Source organism: Tribolium castaneum, chromosome 6 (genome assembly GCF_031307605.1).
Source record: "Tribolium castaneum strain GA2 chromosome 6, icTriCast1.1, whole genome shotgun sequence".
NCBI classification, from domain to species: Eukaryota; Metazoa; Arthropoda; class Insecta; order Coleoptera; family Tenebrionidae; genus Tribolium; species Tribolium castaneum.
Genome location: NC_087399.1, coordinates 2,603,025 through 2,621,861, shown reverse-complemented (window position 1 = coordinate 2,621,861; position 18,837 = coordinate 2,603,025). Strand labels below are relative to the sequence as shown.

Sequence of the window (18,837 nt, the reverse complement as noted above, 5' to 3'; positions counted from 1 at the left end):
TATTATTGTGTGAGATTACGAGAAGTTAATCACAGGTGACTTGATTTCACGATAAGCCACAGCCAGCTTGGATCAGGTGACCCCCTTTTGGACGGGTTTGCGATTTTGCAATTAGTTAATGGTTTGATTCACTTTTTATCGAGTGAGAGAGCAATTTCCTTTTCAATTAACATAGTTGGCGATTTTCGTGTGTAGTGCGTTAACACATAACTATCGCTCGAGTGGTTACTATATATCTATCTGTAAACAATTACGGAATAATACCTGATAAAAACAGGGATAAACTATAAAACGGTACAGAAATGAGAAAATTCTCTTAGTGTTTGTTGTGCTGTGATTCTGACTGTGATATTTAAGTTTTTCAAAATGGTCGAAGAGACATGGAGGACGAAAATTGCCAGACGTGGGTATTTTGGTCACCCTTATCGCGTTGGCCTTGAAAACAATTAACACTTTTTGGATTCTAATGGAAAAACATGCGACGGTGTCTTGCTGTTTGCTTGATTAATTTTTACCTCGTCAAATTTAAATTTATAATTTTGGTGAAACAAACAAATTAACTAAACAAGTCAAAAATGTCTTTGCTAAATTTATTTGGGTTAAATATTCCGGTTATCCTAATTGTAAAGGTCACAGTTTTTTAATCCTAATGTTTTCCAATTTCGTATTAAAATAATTAGAAACAAACAACAAAACTTATTGTTAATTACTCGGCTAAATTTATTTGGTTAGTTAATTTGGGTCAAATATTCCGGTTATCTTAACGGTAAAAGCTACAGTTAATTAAAAATGGTCCCCATTTTTTCAATTTCAAATTTAAATAATTGGAAAAACCACAAAACTTATTGTCAATTACTCGACACATGTCAAACACTTGCAAAACAATAGCCCACTTGATGCAATCTCTGATAATCTAGATTAATCCCGCTTTTAGTGTTTATTATCCCCCAACGGTACATCATGGGCATTATGGGTTTCCTCGCCATTGTCAACGCCTACACCATGCGGGTGTCCTTGTCGGTCGCCATCACCGAAATGGTACTTCCCCCGAACACCACCCAGGCAAACAACCCAGATTCCTGCCCATCGGACGATGGGATCACGAACTCCTCGACCATCACTGACCCCGACAAGCTCTACGATTGGAGCGAGTCGACCCAAGGCTTGATTCTAAGCTCGTTTTACTGGGGGTACTTGATCACCCATTTGCCGGGTGGTATCCTTGCGGAGAAGTTCGGTGGGCGGTACACCTTAGGTCTTGGCATTCTCTCAACTGCGTTTTTTACCCTAATCACCCCATTGGTGATTCACGCCAGTGGGGGCAATTGGGTTGCTTTGGTGGTACTACGTCTGGTCGAGGGGTTGGGTGAAGGTACCACCTACCCAGCCTTGAACACGCTCCTAGCAAAGTGGGTACCACTGCATGAGCGGGCCAAAATGGGTTCGTTGGTCTATGCCGGTGGGCAGATTGGTACCATTATTAGTAATTTTATTAGTGGTTCGCTTATCAAGGCCACGGAAGACTGGTCAAGTGTGTTTTACCTCTTTGGGGGTTTGGGGGTTTTATGGGTTGTTTTGTGGTTCCTGCTGTGCTACTCTGACCCACAATCGCACCCTTTTATCAAGGAAAGTGAGCTGAAGTACTTGCAAACAGAACTATCAGGGGTCACCAATGAGAAGAAAACTATACCATGGAGGGCCATTTTCACGTCAGTGCCTTTATGGGCGTTGGTAGCCGCCCAGATTGGGCACGACTGGGGTTTTTATACCATGGTCACAGACCTACCCAAGTACATGAAGGACGTACTCAAGTTCAGAGTGGACGAAAATGGGCTATGGTCCAGTTTGCCGTATGCCGTCATGTGGATTGTTTCCATGATCAGTGGGTTTGTCTGTGACTGGCTTATTCGCAGAAAACTGATTGGTTTAACTTTTGCGCGAAAATTTTTCACAGTAGTTGGTACTATTGTCCATTTGTTGTTTCAAATAACTTATTAAAATTGATTATAGCGTCTGTTGGACCGGCCATTTTTATTATCATAGCCTCCTATGTGGGTTGCGACCGCATGATGGCAGTTTACATGTTTACCATCGGGATGGGTTTCATGGGTACTTACTACTGCGGAATGAAAGTCAACGCTTTGGACTTATCACCGAATTTTGCTGGTACTCTCATGGCAATCACCAATGGAATAGGGGCTATTACGGGCATTATCACCCCTTATCTGACCGGAGCTTTGACCGAAAATGTACGTTTTTGACCGAAGGGTAAACCCAAATCCAAATTTTGTACACCAGAGTTGCTTTGATTTTTCCTGATTTCCCAGGATTTCCCCTGATTTCTGCAAAATTTTTCCAGATTTTTTTTGTTTTTCTCTGATTTCTCCTGAATTCCCGTGATTTCCTCAAAATTTTTCCTAATATTTCAAAATTATTTCCCGTAAGTTAGATATCTATTTCCTGCTCATCGCAGGTTTTTTTTTTCATTCTTTCATAATTTAATTATCATAATACGAATTTTTTTATTTGTAAAAAATATTAAATTATTAGAGATGTTTATCTTAACTTAAGTTAAATTTAGAAATTTTAATTATGATTATTTAATTTAGGACCGGTTTATAGAAAGCTCTGTTAAAATTTAATTCGTTGTTAATAGTTAACTACTTGAATAGATCAATTAAACTACTTCAATTTAGACACGTGATAAGTTAATTACGCATTTAATTGCGGATTAAATTAATGACGCTTCTTTAAACCGGTTTTTAGAGCCAGTTTACAAAAAGCTTTGTTAAAATTTAAATCGTTGTTAAAAGTTAACAACGCTAATGAACCAATAAATTTGGACACGTGACCAGTTATCACGCATTTAATGGCGGATTAAAATGACGCTTCTATAAACTGCTTTTTAGGGCGTTTATAGAAAGCTCTGTTAAAATTTAATTCGTTGTTAAAAGTTAACGACGCTAATGGACCAATAAATTTGGACGTGGCCAGTTAATCACTCATTTAATTGCGGATTAAAATAATGGCGCTTGGTGAATTTTTTATTCTACTGGTGAAAAATTAATCCCAAAAATTTATGAAAGGATCTATAAAAGAATTAATTATTGAAAAATTAAAAACTGCATTGTAAGAATGAGAAAATTAAGAAATATTGGTTTTTGTAACTTGGTTTACTATATAGAGTGACTTTTTAAAACAAGCCATCTTGGATATTTCAGAAAATAAGCAATCCGAAAATTTACCAGATTTTTTAAAGTCATTGTGAATAAAACATTATGAAATTGCTAATTAGTCAAAAATTACTAATTTTTCTCATTGTCTACTAATTTTAATATCTAATTTTACAAATTGTCTCATTTTAGTTCTTAAAATAGAAAATGTCAACAGCGCATTTACATTTTTTGGAGTAAAGCATTTTTACATCAAAAAACATTATTTTTAACATTTATTTAATTAAAAAATTAAAAATAAAATCCCTAACTAATTTTAGCACACTATGAGCGAATGGCGCATCGTTATGTGGATCTCGTTCGTTATTTTCATGGTCTCGAGTGTGATTTATTCGATATTTGGAAGCGCAACGCAACAATGGTGGAACGAACCCAATTCTTCTGACCTGGAGAGTGGCAAAGAGGCCGAAAAATAGCAATTTTGTATAAAATTGTGCCAAAATTTGTCTAACACTTAGACTGCTATTTATTGTAATTTATTGTCTTTAATAAACGACATTTCAATTCGCTTCCGTACTTTCTTGACTGTAATTTTCGTCGAGCTCAGCACCACTCGCCCGATTCCATGGCTGTTCCTCAGCTGACCCAAAAAACACAAAAACCATGTTAGTAACCGCCAACACACCCAAATCGATCCAGAAGACAAACATCCAACCATACACACTTGCCTACCAAAAAAAAAAAATTATAATAAATTTATTGGGTGTGTTTATGGACGTGTTACGGGTTTCGTGAAAATTGCTGTAACTTCCGGAGCCACAATCCCTGGCAAAGCCCCAAAACCGTTAGCCAGTGCCATAATAATCCCACTGTAATTCGGCGCCAAATCGAAACAATTCACCCGTGTCCCGGCGTAGTAACAGCTCATTACACACAACCCGAACGTGAAAATGATCGCAGCTGTGGTTCGGTTACAACTGACGTAACCGTTGTAACCCGCAGCTACGATGAAAATGCCCGGACCCATGGCCCCAAACGTCGTTAAAGCCTTCCGTAGCGTTGTGATTGTGGAGTTGTTGCGATTGATCAAGTAGTCGGAGACGTAACCCATGAAAATGGTCGTCAGGCCCATGAACGCGTACGGGATGGAGGCCATGAGGTCCCGGTGCAAAATATCGGCCTTGAGGACATTCCGAAGGTACTTAGGGAGGTCTCTCTCAAGCCCATGCCAGATCCACGTGTGGCCAACTTGGGCCAAAACCAGCGACCACAATGGTAGGCTTTGGAGGAGGCGTGCCCATGGGACCGGTTTAGGGCCGTACTGGACATGGTCGGCTAAAACCACAATAAATCACTTTTTGCTTGGTCTTTTACCTAGTTCTCCCTTCAAGTAGTTGTATTCTTTCTGGGTCAAGTACGGGCAATTGTCTGGGTGTGACGAGGCAAAAAGGAGCCACACTAGGAGTAGTACCACACCCATGGATCCGTAGAGGTAGTAGCTGGAGCTCCAGCTCTCCATGGTCATGATTAAATGCTCGGTCACTACATTATTAATAGTGACGGACCATTGCGTAGCTGCGAAGATAATGCCAGTGATTTTACCACGGTCGCGTGCTGGGCACCATTGACTTATGATGCTATGGGCGCTTGGGAAAATCATCCCAATGCTAATCCCTCGCAATACTTTTGTGATTGAGACTAGGATCAGCTCGCCGTTGATTGCTTTAAACACGATGGGTGTGAGGAGAGTGATAAGAGATGATACCAAGATAGCAACACTCATTACGTGCTTGCCACCGTACAAGTCAGAGATAATCCCACCAGGGAAGTGGCCGATGAAATAGCCGGCAAAGAAGCAATGTTTTATTATGAGCTGCTTTTGAGTAGACCATGGGAACACGATGTCTTGGATCTGAAACACCATTCGCAAAAAAATAATGATTTTAAGTTGTTCTGTGCAAAATTTAATAAAAAAATTGCCGCCTTAGCTCCAAAATAAAAAAAATATTCGTTGTGTTTTCATCTAGTTAACTTTGAAATTGAATTACATGTAAAAAAAATTGTGCCGCTCTACTCAATTGAATCCTCTGCCAATGAATGTCAAATCTGTCAGTTCTGAAATTTGATTAATTTTCTTTAAAATGTAACTAAATTGTTACACTGTCCAAAAAAACACTTTTATTTTCGTAGCTTATTTCCAAATTCGAGACTTAATTAAATAGAAAATGGTTATATTTAATGTCTAAAGCCTATCATTAGTTCTACGAAGCGGCATTTTCTCATTTTACATGGTAAATTCACAGACGACTAGATGAGAATCATTTAAAAACAAACACATTTTAGTATTTTAATTGAAGTAATTCGGTTAAAAGTATTTTACAAGACTCATCCTGTATAAGACAAGTGAAAAAGTAAGAATATGTAAAATATTGTAGAAACTTTTCAAAAATTACCATATTTTTCCGAGACCTGATGTTAGATTGGAATAAAATATGTTTTAGCATTTATAACAGTTTATTAACTTTATTAATAAAACCGACGTATTTTTTATTTCAGACCTTGAGAGAAAAGGGCATTTAGATTTTTTGGAATAAAATAGGGCAGAAGTTTAAACTTTATGTCTAACAGAAGAATTCTGTTAATCAAATCTTGTAATAAGTTTAGTGTTAAGAAACTTAACCAATTAATAAAAAAAATAATTTCGAACATTTAGAGTTTAGAAACAGACCCTAGAACAATAAATTAACGCAAAAATCGGCTAAATCTTTATACAGAGTACAGACTCAACCACATTTTTGTTATTGGTTACTATTCAAAAAAATGCTCGAACAGATCGACATTTTTGTTTACTGTTTTAGAAAGTACATATCATTATTTTTCTAATAAAAAAACAAATAAAAAAAACTATAAAATAAAAGAGTGAAACATAAAAGGTGTTAGGTTTTTGTCCCCGACTTATTTTATTTGCAATTATTTTTTATATTTTTTTATATAATTAGGATGAAAATACTAAATATGACACATAAATACAAAAAAAATTAACAAAAAACAATCATTCCATATAAAATAAAGAACAAAATAATACTTTCATTAACTTTTATAACTTTCTTTATTTTATTTTTATTTTATTTTACTAATTTTGATTGCTTTGTTTTTAATTTTAATTTTTTTTTATTTAAAAAAATATAAAAGTTGTTATTACTTCAAAACGAATGTCACTATGGTGTTAAAATGTAGTATTTAAAAAAATAAAACTGACTGTATTTTGCAATTTACAAACAAAAGTGGTGGATAAAACATAAATAAATATAAAAAAATTAAATATACAAATATAAAACGTGTGCAAAACAATTACTTTTTCCCGTTTTCGAAGTCGAATCGAGAAAAAAATCACATTCTAGCGTAAGAACGCATTTCTAACAGAAAATAAAAAAATAGAGATAAAACTCCTCGAAATATTGAAACAAAATAAAATAAAAATTACATAAAAAAGTTCGAAGAAATTGCTTAAGTACCTACACCATACATTTATTTGTAGGCTTGCTGAAATTAATTATAACAATTATTACTCATTTTTATTATGTGTAGAAAAGTTTGTCAGAAAAAATGGCAAGAAAGCAATCGAAGGTCAAGTTTACCGCCAAATTTTAAAAATTTAAATTTTTCGGAGACTCAATAAATAATACAGAAGTTTAGCACTTTTATTACTTTAAAAATGTTGGTCAGGTCAGGTCAGGTCAGAAAAAAAACAAAAAAAACACCAATTTGGTTTTGCACCAAAAAAAATGGTACTTACATGGTACGAAGTCTTAACGACTGGTGATGGCTCCGGACAGGTACTAAAATTCGCTCGTGTGGCATTCATGGGTGCGACCATGTGTCTGCTGGACACTGGTACCGAAATACGCATCATGTAGACAACAGTAAGTGCCACCATAGTCAAAACGGCAACAACGTAGCGTTGCGGTATAAAATAACCTTCTGATTATTATTTATTAGGAAAGAAGCCCATTTTTTGACTTACTTTTGTCCAACTTTGAGTCTTCCATTTTTGACACACTTGTCACAAGTCGTGTCAAATCATGGAACACCGGTACCACCTCAGTTCGAGCAAGAGTAAGTCGGTAAGAGTGAAACCTTCCCCTAATAAACTCAAGTTTGTTTCATCCCCCAACGCTACGTCATCGCCCTTATGACCATGTGCGCCCTGACCACCATCTACAACTTGCGCATTTTCGTACCAAAAGCCTACCAACACATGGTCGTGAAGCCGAAAGGCGCCAAACGGAACATTAGCAAGTGTCCGGAACCGCCAGCAGCCAACAAATCCCTGCAGCAAGTAAGTAGTACCAACGGTACTGAAATATTAATCCTGATCCAGTTCCACGACCCGGTGTTCCCTTGGTCGCCACTGGAGCAGAAAATCACGGCGCGTTGTTTCTTCGCCGGCTACTTCATCGGCCACTTCCCTGGCGGGATCATCTCCGACCTGTATGGTGGCAAACACGTGATGACCTCCGCCATCGTAGTTTCCTCCTTCACCACCCTAGTCACACCCATAATCTACCGCAAAACCAACGGCCAAATAATCCTAGTTTCGTGCATGAGGGTGTTAATGGGCATCAGCATTGGGCTGATTTTCCCCAGCGCCCACAGCATCATCAGCCAGTGGTGCCCAGCACGCGACCGTGGTAAAATCACCGGGATTATCTTCGCAGCGACCCAGTGGTCCATCACTATTAACAATCTCGTGACCAACAACTTGATCATTGCTATGGACAGCTGGGCTTCGAGCTACTACTTCTACGGCTCCATGGGCATGGTACTGCTCCTGTTCTGGGTGCTTTTCACCTCGTCCTCGCCCCAAGACTGCCGGTACTTGGACCATAAAGAATTCCGCTACTTGAGCACAGAGTTGGGTAAAAGACCAAGCGAAAAGTGTTTTATTTGTGGTTTCAGCTGGACATGTCCAGTTCGGGCGTAAACCCATCCCGTGGGTGCGACTCCTCAAAAGTTTACCGTTGTGGTCGCTGGTCTTGGCCCAGATCGGACACACGTGGATCTGGCACGGGATGGCCCAGGACCTCCCCAAGTACCTCAAGGACGTCCTCAAGATAAATATCCTGAAGAGTGATCTCATGGCCTCCCTTCCGTATGCGTTCATGAGTCTGACGACCATTTTCATGGGTTGGGTCTCCGACTGCTTGATCAACCGCAACATCATTGAAGCCACAACGCTACGGAAAGCTTTCACCACGTTTGGGGCCATGGGTCCGGGCATTTTCATCGTAGCCGCGGGTTACGACGGTTACCTCAGTTGTAACAAAAACACAGCCATTATGATCTTCACCGTGGCTTTGTGTACCATGAGTTGTTACTACGCCGGTACTAGGGTCAATTGCTTTGACTTGGCGCCGAATTACAGTGGGATTATCATGGGACTGGCCAATGGGCTTGGGGCATTGCCAGGCATCGTAGCACCGCTTATTGCCGATACTTTCACCAAAAAGGTACTACACCGGTAAACGCAAGCCTGGGATTTAGTCTCTTTTAGGAAAGTATCTACGGGTGGATGTACGTTTTCTGGACACATTTGCTCATCCTGGCGTTCACAAACATCCTCTTTGTTTTTTTTGGATCGGCTGAGGAACAACCATGGAACTTGGGCCTTGATAACGAAGACACGTACTCGGCCTATAGTGAGGAAAGTGTGCAGCGATAACAATTTGTAGCGTAAAAATAAACGTTGTTTAAAATCTATTTTTTTTTCGAAATTTTTGGAAAGTCAAAAATCCCAAACCTGTCAATATGGACAGCTCTGAGTCGCTCCAACAAAAAAAAGGTAACAGACAATTTCCCCAACTCCTAATCCTTTTCTAAAGTTTCCTGTTTGCCCCAACGCTACGTCACGGCTCTCATGCTCTTTATTGGAGTTTACTCCTCTTATATCATCCTTATAATGCCCGTGAAGGTGCTACCGCACATTGCGGTACCACTTACAACTGGTCCCAGCGCCAGTTCGGCCTGTAACCGAACCACCAACTGGACGTTTGTCCCAGTAAGTACCCCAATTTACTCCCAGCTTACTAAACCGTGCCCAGATCTCCAAGACGTTGTACTCCTGGGACCTAAAAGCCATTAAACTAACCAGAGGCTCGTTCTTCATCGGCTACATGCTGTTCTTGATCCCCGCGGGCGTTATTTCGGACAAATACGGTGGCAAAACCATCCTAAGTGTCAGTACCTTGGCGGCAGCCATCAATTCGATTGTAACTCCAAGTTTGATCAAAATCTCGAACGGGAACTACATTTTGGTGGCGGTTCTGCGTATAATCGCTGGACTAGCCAGCGCGTCCTTGTTCCCCAGCATCAACTCCATCATGAGTTATTGGGTACCACTGTGTGACAGAGGCAAGTTGTCTGCAGTGGTATACAGTGGCACTGTTTTCGCATCTCTTGTAAACAACGTGGCCACACACCGGATCGTCTACACCACGCGCAGTTGGGCGGCTGTTTACTACATCTACGGGTCAATTGCCCTCGTCTGGGCGGTTTTTTTCCACTTGTTGTGCTCCTCACACCCTTGGAACAACCGATTTGTCACTCAGGACGAGTTGGGTTTTCTGGAACGAAACCTAGGCTCGAGTGTCACTCTTGGGGCTAAGCCCATACCTTGGAAATCTATTATGCAAAGTGGCCCAGTCTGGGCGCTGATTTTCGCCCATGTGGCGCACATCTGGATATGGTTTGTCATGGTGGTCAACATCCCTGAGTACCTCAACCAGGTGATCAGGCTTGATTTTGCCGAAAGCGCCTCCCTGCTCATCTACGCTTACCTGACCATGGCAGTACTGGTTGTTTTTTTTGGGTTCTTGGTCGATTATTTGATCAAAAAAGAAGTGGTTTCGTTGATTAATCTCAGGATAATTTTTTCGACTTTTGGTACTTTTGGTACTTGGTGTCAAAAAACACGGGACCTAATGTGTTTTAGGTTTGGTGGGACCTGGCATTTTTACACTGAGTGCTGCGTATTCTGGTTGTAATAAAACCACAGTTAGTGTTACCGTTGGTTCGGCTTTGGCAACAATGAGCTGTTACTATGCTGGTACTTGGGCCAACAGTCTCGAAATCGCACCGAATTATAGCGGCGTTATTATGGGATTTGCCAATGTTGTGGCGTCCCTTTCTTGGGTTATTTTACCGGAAGTTATGGAAAATCACATGAGACATGTAGTACCGTAGAAATTTTTGCCGAAAAGTTCCAAAAACTCGTTTCAGGACACATTAGAAGAATGGAAAGGTGTGTTTTGGCTGCACTTGATTGTTATTTTCGTAGCCAACATACTTTTCATAGCTTTAGTTTCGACCGATGAACAGGACTGGAATAGTACCGAAGTTGACCCAAGCCCCTCTAGTAGTTTTATAGTTCCCCAATAAAATAATCACACCAAGAAAATTGTTTTTTATTTGCCAAAACCCTCGACTTGTTCCCGCTTCAAATCGTTCCATTTCTGGACTTTCCCCGACATGAACACCACGTATATGACATTGGTGAATGCAAAAATCCCAAAACTGACCCAAAAAACCGTCCTCCATTCGTCCATAGTTTGCTACAATGAACAATTAAGTGGGATTATTTCCCTGGTGGTACTAACATTTGGTGCCAGAAGCCCCACCACAGCCGGGGCTGCCATTCCCGCGAAAACGCCCACACCATTATTGAGTGCCATGACAGTACCAGCAAAATTGGGCGATAAATCAATCGAGTTCACTTTCATCCCAGGATAGAAAAAACCCATCATAACCAACGACAAAGTGAACATCATCACAGCTGCTATTTTATTACAACCGACATAGGACGCCGCAACCATGAAAATGGCCGGGCCCATAGTACCAACAGTCGACAGAACTCGTCTGGTGTTGGCCACGGAAAGGTACTCCCTGTTGATAACAAAGTCGGCTAGGTACCCAGCACCAATGGTCGCCCCCCACATCAACAAGTAGGGAAAAGCCGACCATAACCCATTGCTCTGGACGTGGAAGCGCAGTACCGAGTCCATGTACTTGGGCAAATCGCTAACCATGGTAAACCAACCCCAGTCGTGCCCAAACTGGCCCACAATCAACGCCCAGACGGGCAACGAACTCAGAATTTCCTTCCATGGGGTTGGAGGTTTGTTCTCACTGACCTCCTTCAACTCCTGATCCAGGAACTCCTTCTCCTGGGGCTTCAAACATGGGTTAGTCCTTGGGTACGAGTAGCAAACCAACTGCCAGAACACGTTCCAAACGAGTCCCCAAACCCCGAAAAAGTAAAACACCACCTCCCAGCCCTCGTAATGGGTCATGAGTACCCCACTTAGCGAGTTGGAAATAACAGTACCCATCATCGCCCCAGCGAAACTTATGGAAGAGGCAGTACCACGTTCCCCAAGTGGGATCCATTGGGCTAGAAGCACGGCCACCGTTGGGTACAAAGCCCCCTGACCCAGACCCATGACGACCCGAAGTACCACCACAGTTATCCAATCGCCTTCCGAGCCCTTTAGAATAAAAGGGAACAAAATGGTCAGAACGGCGTTGGTTAACATCCCTATTCCTAGCACGTGTTTGCCTCCGAGTTTTTCGGCTAAAAGGCCGCCCGGGATATGGGTTATAAAGTAGCCCCAATAAAACGAACTTAAAATGAGACCTTGCTTCTTCTCGTCCCAGTCATAGACCGTTTCTTTGCGCATTTCGAAGCCTTTGAAGGTTTTATCGCTGGGACAGACCGATTCTGTGGTGCTTTCCGTGACGTTTTTCTTGACTACCATCTGGGTTATGGTCATGGAGAGACAAACACGCATCGTGTACGCGTTGAGGATTGAGAGACTGATCATAATTACCAACAAGTAGCGCTGTGGGATTACGACACCTTGAAAAAGGGGATTAATCCCGGGAGTGGGATTGGTGGCTTACAGTTGGTGAATTTGCTCAAACAGGCGGTACAGGGATGCGTCATGTCAGAAATGTTTGTGACACATTTGGAAAATTTAATTTATTGTTTAGTGACTGACTACAAGTTGGATTATTCCTTGTTCGTTCAAACTGTTCCATTTCTGGACGAAAGTAACAAATACTAAGTTTGCAACTTTGAAAATTATCACATGTCAGGTCAGATCTAGTCAATAACTACTTTCTAGACATCTATTTATTCTAAATTTTCTCTTGAACTTTGCGAGAACATTAAAAATTTTTGTCAAGTTTTGTTAAACTCTGTTAGGTCAGGTCAGGTCAGGTCAGATCTAGTCAGGTCAAAATTAACTACTTTCTATATTTCTATCTCTTCTAAATTTTGTCTTGAACTTTGCGAGAATTTTTGAGAATTTTGTCAAGTTTTGATAAACTTTGTCAAGTCAGGTCAGGTCAGGTCAGAGCTAGTCAGGTTAAAAATGAACTACTTTTTAGACTTCTCCTTAAACTAAATTTTGTCTTGAACCTTGCGAGAACATCTGAAAAAAATTGTTAAGTTTTGTTAAACTTTGTTAGGTCTGATCAAGTCAGGTCAGGTCAAGTCATGTCAAAATTAACTTTTTTCTAAACTATTTATTCTAAATTCTGTGTTGAACATTGAGAAAATTTGTCAAGTTTTAATAAACTCTGTTAGGTCTGGTCAGGTCAGGTCAGGTCTACTCAGGTTAAAATTAACTACTTTTTAGACTTCTCTCTATTCTAAATTTTGTCTTCAACCTTGCGAGAACATGGAGAAATTTTGTTAAATTTTGTTAAACTCTTTAGGTCAAATATTAAGTTTACATTTAGACCAAAGACCAATTACAGCAATGGTTGGCATTCTGGAAAAAACTGCAAGACCGTTGTCAAAATTAATAAAAAATACAAAATGTAAGAAAAATCAGGTAGAAGACGGTATTTGGGGACATTTTTTGTGCCCTGTTGTACAGCACAACTTTTGCGAAAAATTTCAAGTCTTGGACAAGGTTTGGGTCCAAATTTGCGTCGACGGTTAAAAAACCAACTGAAAAATTTTCGACGATTTCAAACTGCAAATGTCTGATTTGATTTCCGGTCAAGTTAAACACGACAAAAGCGTGCTTTCGCAAAATGCGAACCGGTAAATTCTCGAACGCATTAAACTCGAGATGAATTGATACATTTTGGGCGGGCATTTCGTCAAAAACTTGTGGATCAATTTTCGAAATTTCGTTGTAACGTAACACCAAAACAGCCCCGTTATTTTGCAAAAATTTGAAACACTTGGCTTTGAGACTGTTGATTTTGTTATCCTCCAAAATCAACTGAATCAAATTTGGAACGTTGACAAAACAGTTGCACTCAAAAACTGTGATTCGATTTTCGGCCAAATCGACGAATTTCGCGTTCGACAAATTGGCGAAAGCTTCATTTTCGATACTTTCGATCAAATTATCCCGCAGAGTGTAAAACATGGTTGCGAGATTTCTGAAAGTGTGTCTCCTTATTGTTCTGATACTGTTTCCAGTCACTGACAATGAATCGGGTTGGTACTTTGTGTTTAGTAAAAATTCAGCTTCGATTTTTTCGACTCCACAATCAGCAATTAGAAGCACGTCAACAGGGTGGCTAAAATTGAATTGTCGGGTGCACAGTACAGGAATTTCGCTCAGGATTTCGACCATTTGCGTTTCGGAATAAGTTTTTACGCTAAATTCTACCAAATAATCGACAAAAACTGGCGGTAAAAGATCGTAGTATATCATTCTGTTGAAGTCGCAACCCCAAGTGGGGGAAATAAGTGTGAGAATTATTAAGCGAGTAAAGGACATTTCGTGAGTGCCGAATTTTTCATGAAATCGTGAGTGGTTATTAAAGTATTTGTTCCTAATTGGAAGTGGATAAAAGGGTGATTGCACCATCGCCCAAATTCGAATGGAGAAATGGTTAATCAAGTAAAAGAGAATTCGACATTTCTGAAGACAGATTTTGATTAATTAAACAATCACCTTTACTTCTTAAATTTTTGCCAATATTTTAAAAAAAAATTTTTTCTTCTTTTTTCTTTTTTCTTTTTTTCTTTTTCTTCTTTTTTTTTCTTATTTTCTTTTTGTTTCTTTTTTTCCTTTTTTTATAGTTTAGTTTATATTCGTTTATTGTTTAGTTGAATAATAATTGTACAACGTGTTTTTAAATGATTCTCATCGAAGCAGCACAATTCGACATTTCAGAAAACAGATTTTGATTAATTAAACAATTACCTTTACTTCCAAAATTTTCGCCAATATTATATTTTTTTTTTCTCTTTTTTCTTTTTTCTTCTTTTCTTTTTTCTTTTTTCTTTTTTTCTTTTTTTCTTTTTTTTTCTTGTTTTCTTTTTGTTTTTTTTCCATTTCTTTTTTATAGTTTAATTTATATTAGTTTATTTTTAGTTGAATAATAATTCTACAACGTGTTTTTAAATGATTCTCATCAAAGCAGCATAATTCGACATTTCAGAAGACAGATTTTGATTAATTAAGCAATTACCTTTACTTCTTAAATTTTCGCCATTATTAAATTTTTTCCCTTTTTTTTTCTTTTGTTTCTTTTCTCTCTTTTCTCTTTTTTCTTCTTTTCTTTTTTTCATTTCTTTTTTCTTTTTTTTCTTTTTTCTTTTTCTTTTTTTTTTGTTTTCTTTTTGTTTTTTTTTCCATTTCTTTTTTATAGTTTAATTTATATTAGTTTATTGTTTAGTTGAATAATAATTGTACAACGTGTTTTTAAATGATTCTCATCGAAGCGTCACAATTCGACATTTCAGAAGACAGATTTTGATTAATTAAGCAATTACTTTTACTTCTTAAATTTTCGCCAATATTATTAAATTTTTTCTTTTTTTTTTTCTCTTTTTTCTCTTTTTTCTTCTTTTCATTTCTTTTTTCTTTTTTTTTCTTTTTCTTTTTTTCTCTTGTTTTCTTTTTGTTTTTTTTCCATTTCTTTTTTATAGTTTAATTTATATTAGTTTATTGTTTAGTTGAATAATAATTGTACAACGTGTTTTTAAATGATTCTCATCGAAGCAGCATAATTCAACATTTCAGAAGACAGATTTTGATTAATTAAGCAATTACCTTTACTTCTTAAATTTTCGCCAATATTATTAAATTTTTTTTATTCTTTTTTCTCTTTTCTCTTTTTTCTTTTTTTGTTTTCTTTTTTTTTTCTTTTTTTTTTCTTGTTTTCTTTTTGTTTTTTTTCTATTTCTTTTTTATAGTTTAATTTATATTAGTTTATTGTTTAGTTGAATAATAATTGTACAACGTGTTTTTAAATGATTCTCATCGAAGCAGCATAATTCGACATTTCAGAAGACAGATTTTGATTAATTAAGCAATTACCTTTACTTCATAAATTTTCGCCAATATTATTAAATTTTTTTCTTTTTTTATTCTTTTCTCTTTTTTCTCTTTTTTTTTCTTTTTTTCTTTTCTTTTTTTTCTTTTTTTTCTTTTTTTTTCTTTTTCTCTTTTTCTTTTTTTTTCTTGTTTTCTTTTTGTTTTTTTTCCATTTCTTTTTTATAGTTTAATTTATATTAGTTTATTGTTTAGTTGAATAATAATTGTACAACGTGTTTTTAAATGGTTCTCATCGAAGCGGCACAATTTTTTTACACGTAAATTATTTCAAAGTTAACTAGATGAGAATCATTTTAAAACACATTGAGCACAATTTTTTATTATAATTTTTTCTTGTAAATGGACGTATCTATTTTATTTATTGGAAATAACTGGATATTAAAACACAGATGATTTTATTATTAGTAATTTTATTTTTTTTTTTTCAAAATTTACAGACAAAATCTCTCAAATGTGTCAAAACCCTGTCAAAAACTTCAAAATTTTCCGCTTCAATGTCTGCTAGGAATGTCTATTTCGACCCGCACTTCGGACCTCAGTTCACCTGCAGCCTCTCGCACCTCTGACCTCCTCGAAAACAAATACTCAAAATGTGAGTCCCCCCACCATGTAGCCCAACCACACATTCAACCTCTCCCAGATTTCCTCTTCCCCCAACGGTACATCTTCTGCCTCCTTGCCTCCCTCATTATCCTCAACGCAGCGTCCATCCAGTTCACACTGGAAGTCATCGCTTTGGAGAACTTCTCCTCGGGAAAACGCCTCCGAACCAACGACACTTGCACCATCACACCCCAGATACGAAGAAGGCCCAGAAGGCGGCCCAAAAACGAATCGCTTTTGAACTACGACTGGAATCTCAAAACGCGCTATTTAATCAAAGACTCGTTCTATTGGGGCACTTTAGTAACCTCCATACCTGGGGGAGTGCTTTCGGATGAATACGGCGGCAAATACATTGTTAGTTTGAGTGTTTTATTTTCGGCGTTTTTCAATTTGGTGGCTCCTGCGATCATCGATTTGGGCCACAGTGTGGGTTTAATTATCATGATTCGAGTAGGCCTGGGTTTTTGTCGGGGGGTTTTGGACGCGGGGTTGATGGCGCTTATCGCACGTTGGGCCCCAGTTTACGAACGTGCCACCATAACGAGTGTTATCTTCGGGAGTAGACTTTTAGGGGAACAGTTCTCGTATGTTATGCATAAAGCATTCGAAAATTTCACTTGGAGGCCGATGTTCTATTTCTTTGCGAGTGTTCACCTAGTTTTGGGATTTTTTTGGCACTTGCTGGTGTACCCAAGTCCCAAACAAAACCCGTTCATGACACTGAATGAGAAGAGGTATTTGGAGGAAGACCCAGATTTGAGTTTGGTCGATGGTTGGAAGAAAATCCCCTGGAGGAGGATTCTTAAGTCGAAACCTGTGTGGGGGTTGTGTTGTTTGCACTTTGCAACGACTTGGGCCTGGACTGTGTACAGGAAAACACTTCATTTGTATTTGCCCAGGGTTTTGAAGTCGGAAGTTGTGTGGGAGTCGGCTTGGTGGACGCCGTTTTTTCTCTATTATATCTTGGCGATTTTTTATGGGTTTGTGGCCGATTGGTTTGTTAATGGGCAACATGCGAGTGTGACTGCTATGCGAAAAGTTTACGCCCTTTTAGGTAAATTCGATAGAAAATAAGAAATTGTGACGTTAGAAAGAAATTCTCTGATCACTAAACCTCAATCACCAGAAAGCTTGGATGATAATTTGAATATTATTTACAGATCTTCCACAAAATTAAAATTTTATGACTTCTTTTTTTTTTAAATATTATCTTAAACTTTGCGACAACATCTAAGAAATTTTCTTAAGTTTTGTTAAACTTAGTGAGGTCAGGTCAGGTCAGGTTAAAATTAACTACATTTTACATTTCTTTCTGTTATAAAGTTTGTCTTGAATGTTTCGAGAACATCTTAGAAATTTTGTCAAGTTTTGTTAAACTTTGTTAGGTCTGGTCAGGTCAAGTCAAATCTAGTCAGGTTAAGATTAACTACTTTCTAGACTTCTCTCTATTCTAAATTTTGTCTTGAACTTTGCGAGAACATTGAGAAATTTTGTCAAGTTTTGTTAAACTTTGTTAGGGCAGGTCAGGTCAAGTCAAATCTAGACAGGTTAAGATTAACTACTTTCTAAACTTCTCTCTATTCTAAATTTTGTCTTAAACTTTACGAGAACATTGAAAAAAGTTGTCAAGTTTTGTTAAACTTTGTTAGGTCAGATCAGGTCAGGTCAGATCTAGTCAGGTCAAAATTAACTACTTTTTAGACTTCTCTCTATTTTAAATTTTTTCTTGAACTTTGCGAGAACATTGAGAAATTTTGTCAAGTTTTGTTAAACTTTGTTAGGGCAGGTCAAGTCAAGTCAAATCTCGTCAGGTTAAGATTAACTACTTTCTAGACTTTTCTCTATTCTAAATTTTGTCTTGAACTTTACGAGAACATTGAAAAAAGTTGACAAGTTTTGTTAAACTCTGTTAGGTCAGGTCAGGTCAGGTCAGATCTAGTCAGGTCAAAATTAACTACCATTTAGACTTCTCTCTAATTTAAATATTTTCTTGAACTTCGCGAGAACATTGAGAAATTTTGTCAAGTTTTGTTAAACCTTGTTAGGTCAGGTCAGGTCAGGTCAAATCTAGTCAGGTTAAAATTAATTACTTTCTAGATTTCTCTCTATTCTAAATTTTGTTTTGAACAATCTTTTAGGGAACTTTGGTCCGGCTTTGTGTCTCATTTTCGTGACGTTTGAACGTTGTAACCACTTCACAGTTATGATTTTTACCACGATGGCCTTATGTTTGGACGCAATGCACTTTGCCTCAAATATGGTCAATGCGTTAGATTTGACATCGAATTTCGTTGGAATCGTGACCTCAATCACGGGAGCAATCGAATTTTTGATTTTTGCATTAAGTACCCAACTGATCAATAATTTATTTACGACTGAAGTAAGTCCATTTTTGTGAATTTTTTCGTGTTAATATTTTTTTCAAGGATTCTTTGAGCCAATGGAACTTCTTACTTTGGTTCACGTGTGGCGTCCAAGTCGGTGGTACCACCTTGTTTCTACTACTTGGGGACGCAGAGAGACAAGCTTGGAATTACATCATAAAGGGAGTCAATTAAAACAATTTTTCGAAAAAATCTCTTTATTTGATTGCTATTTTGGTAAAAATCACCCATTTAAACACCTTGGCGCCTCCCCCGGGTTTCTAATTTCCTTTGATTTTCTCTGATTTTCCCTGATTTCCCCAATAC

General features: G+C 38.0%; 6 protein-coding genes across 8 annotated transcripts; 4 read left to right on the top strand and 2 right to left on the bottom strand.

The window, feature by feature from the left end:
* Nucleotides 1–106: 106 nt before the first annotated feature.
* Nucleotides 107–3,741, top strand: LOC656782 (putative inorganic phosphate cotransporter). The gene is made up of 4 exons (XM_015982894.2): nt 107–403; nt 935–1,960; nt 2,011–2,249; nt 3,494–3,741. Exons 1-4 carry the CDS (start codon nt 367–369, stop codon nt 3,647–3,649), a joined length of 1,458 nt encoding a protein of 485 aa, XP_015838380.2. The 5' UTR covers nt 107–366; the 3' UTR covers nt 3,650–3,741.
* LOC656872 (sialin) lies at nt 3,694–7,279 on the bottom strand. The gene is given in 3 exon segments (XM_064357661.1): nt 3,694–5,085; nt 6,970–7,154; nt 7,198–7,279. Coding segments are annotated over 3 exon segments (1,353 nt in total). The 5' UTR covers nt 7,223–7,279; the 3' UTR covers nt 3,694–3,942.
* LOC656962 (sialin-like) lies at nt 7,175–8,933 on the top strand. Its single transcript, XM_008198970.3, has 5 exons — nt 7,175–7,289; nt 7,331–7,512; nt 7,555–8,092; nt 8,133–8,683; nt 8,728–8,933. Exons 1-5 carry the CDS (start codon nt 7,256–7,258, stop codon nt 8,893–8,895), a joined length of 1,473 nt encoding a protein of 490 aa, XP_008197192.2. The 5' UTR covers nt 7,175–7,255; the 3' UTR covers nt 8,896–8,933.
* On the top strand, nt 8,905–10,621 carry LOC103314092 (sialin-like). Of its 3 annotated transcripts, none has more exons than XM_015982897.2 (6): nt 8,905–9,015; nt 9,056–9,231; nt 9,275–10,115; nt 10,165–10,403; nt 10,452–10,473; nt 10,528–10,621. In XM_015982897.2, the coding sequence occupies exons 1-6, from the start codon at nt 8,982–8,984 to the stop codon at nt 10,608–10,610; spliced, it is 1,395 nt and encodes a 464-aa protein (XP_015838383.2). In that variant the 5' UTR covers nt 8,905–8,981; the 3' UTR covers nt 10,611–10,621. The 3 variants fall into 3 exon arrangements, with proteins under 3 accessions (XP_015838383.2, XP_064213727.1, XP_008197219.2); XM_064357657.1 differs by having other exon boundaries at nt 10,510–10,620; XM_008198997.3 differs by having other exon boundaries at nt 10,452–10,610.
* Nucleotides 10,622–10,636: 15 nt separating this feature from the next.
* Nucleotides 10,637–13,045, bottom strand: LOC657120 (sialin). The gene is made up of 3 exons (XM_008198974.3): nt 12,132–13,045; nt 10,829–12,087; nt 10,637–10,783 (listed from the first exon to the last, which is right to left on the bottom strand). The coding sequence occupies exons 1-3, from the start codon at nt 12,172–12,174 to the stop codon at nt 10,637–10,639; spliced, it is 1,449 nt and encodes a 482-aa protein (XP_008197196.3). The 5' UTR covers nt 12,175–13,045.
* Nucleotides 13,046–15,983: 2,938 nt separating this feature from the next.
* Nucleotides 15,984–18,736, top strand: LOC657208 (sialin). Its single transcript, XM_963679.4, has 4 exons — nt 15,984–16,133; nt 16,182–17,201; nt 18,286–18,527; nt 18,574–18,736. The coding sequence occupies exons 1-4, from the start codon at nt 16,049–16,051 to the stop codon at nt 18,703–18,705; spliced, it is 1,479 nt and encodes a 492-aa protein (XP_968772.2). The 5' UTR covers nt 15,984–16,048; the 3' UTR covers nt 18,706–18,736.
* The last annotated feature ends 101 nt before the right edge of the window (nt 18,737–18,837 follow it).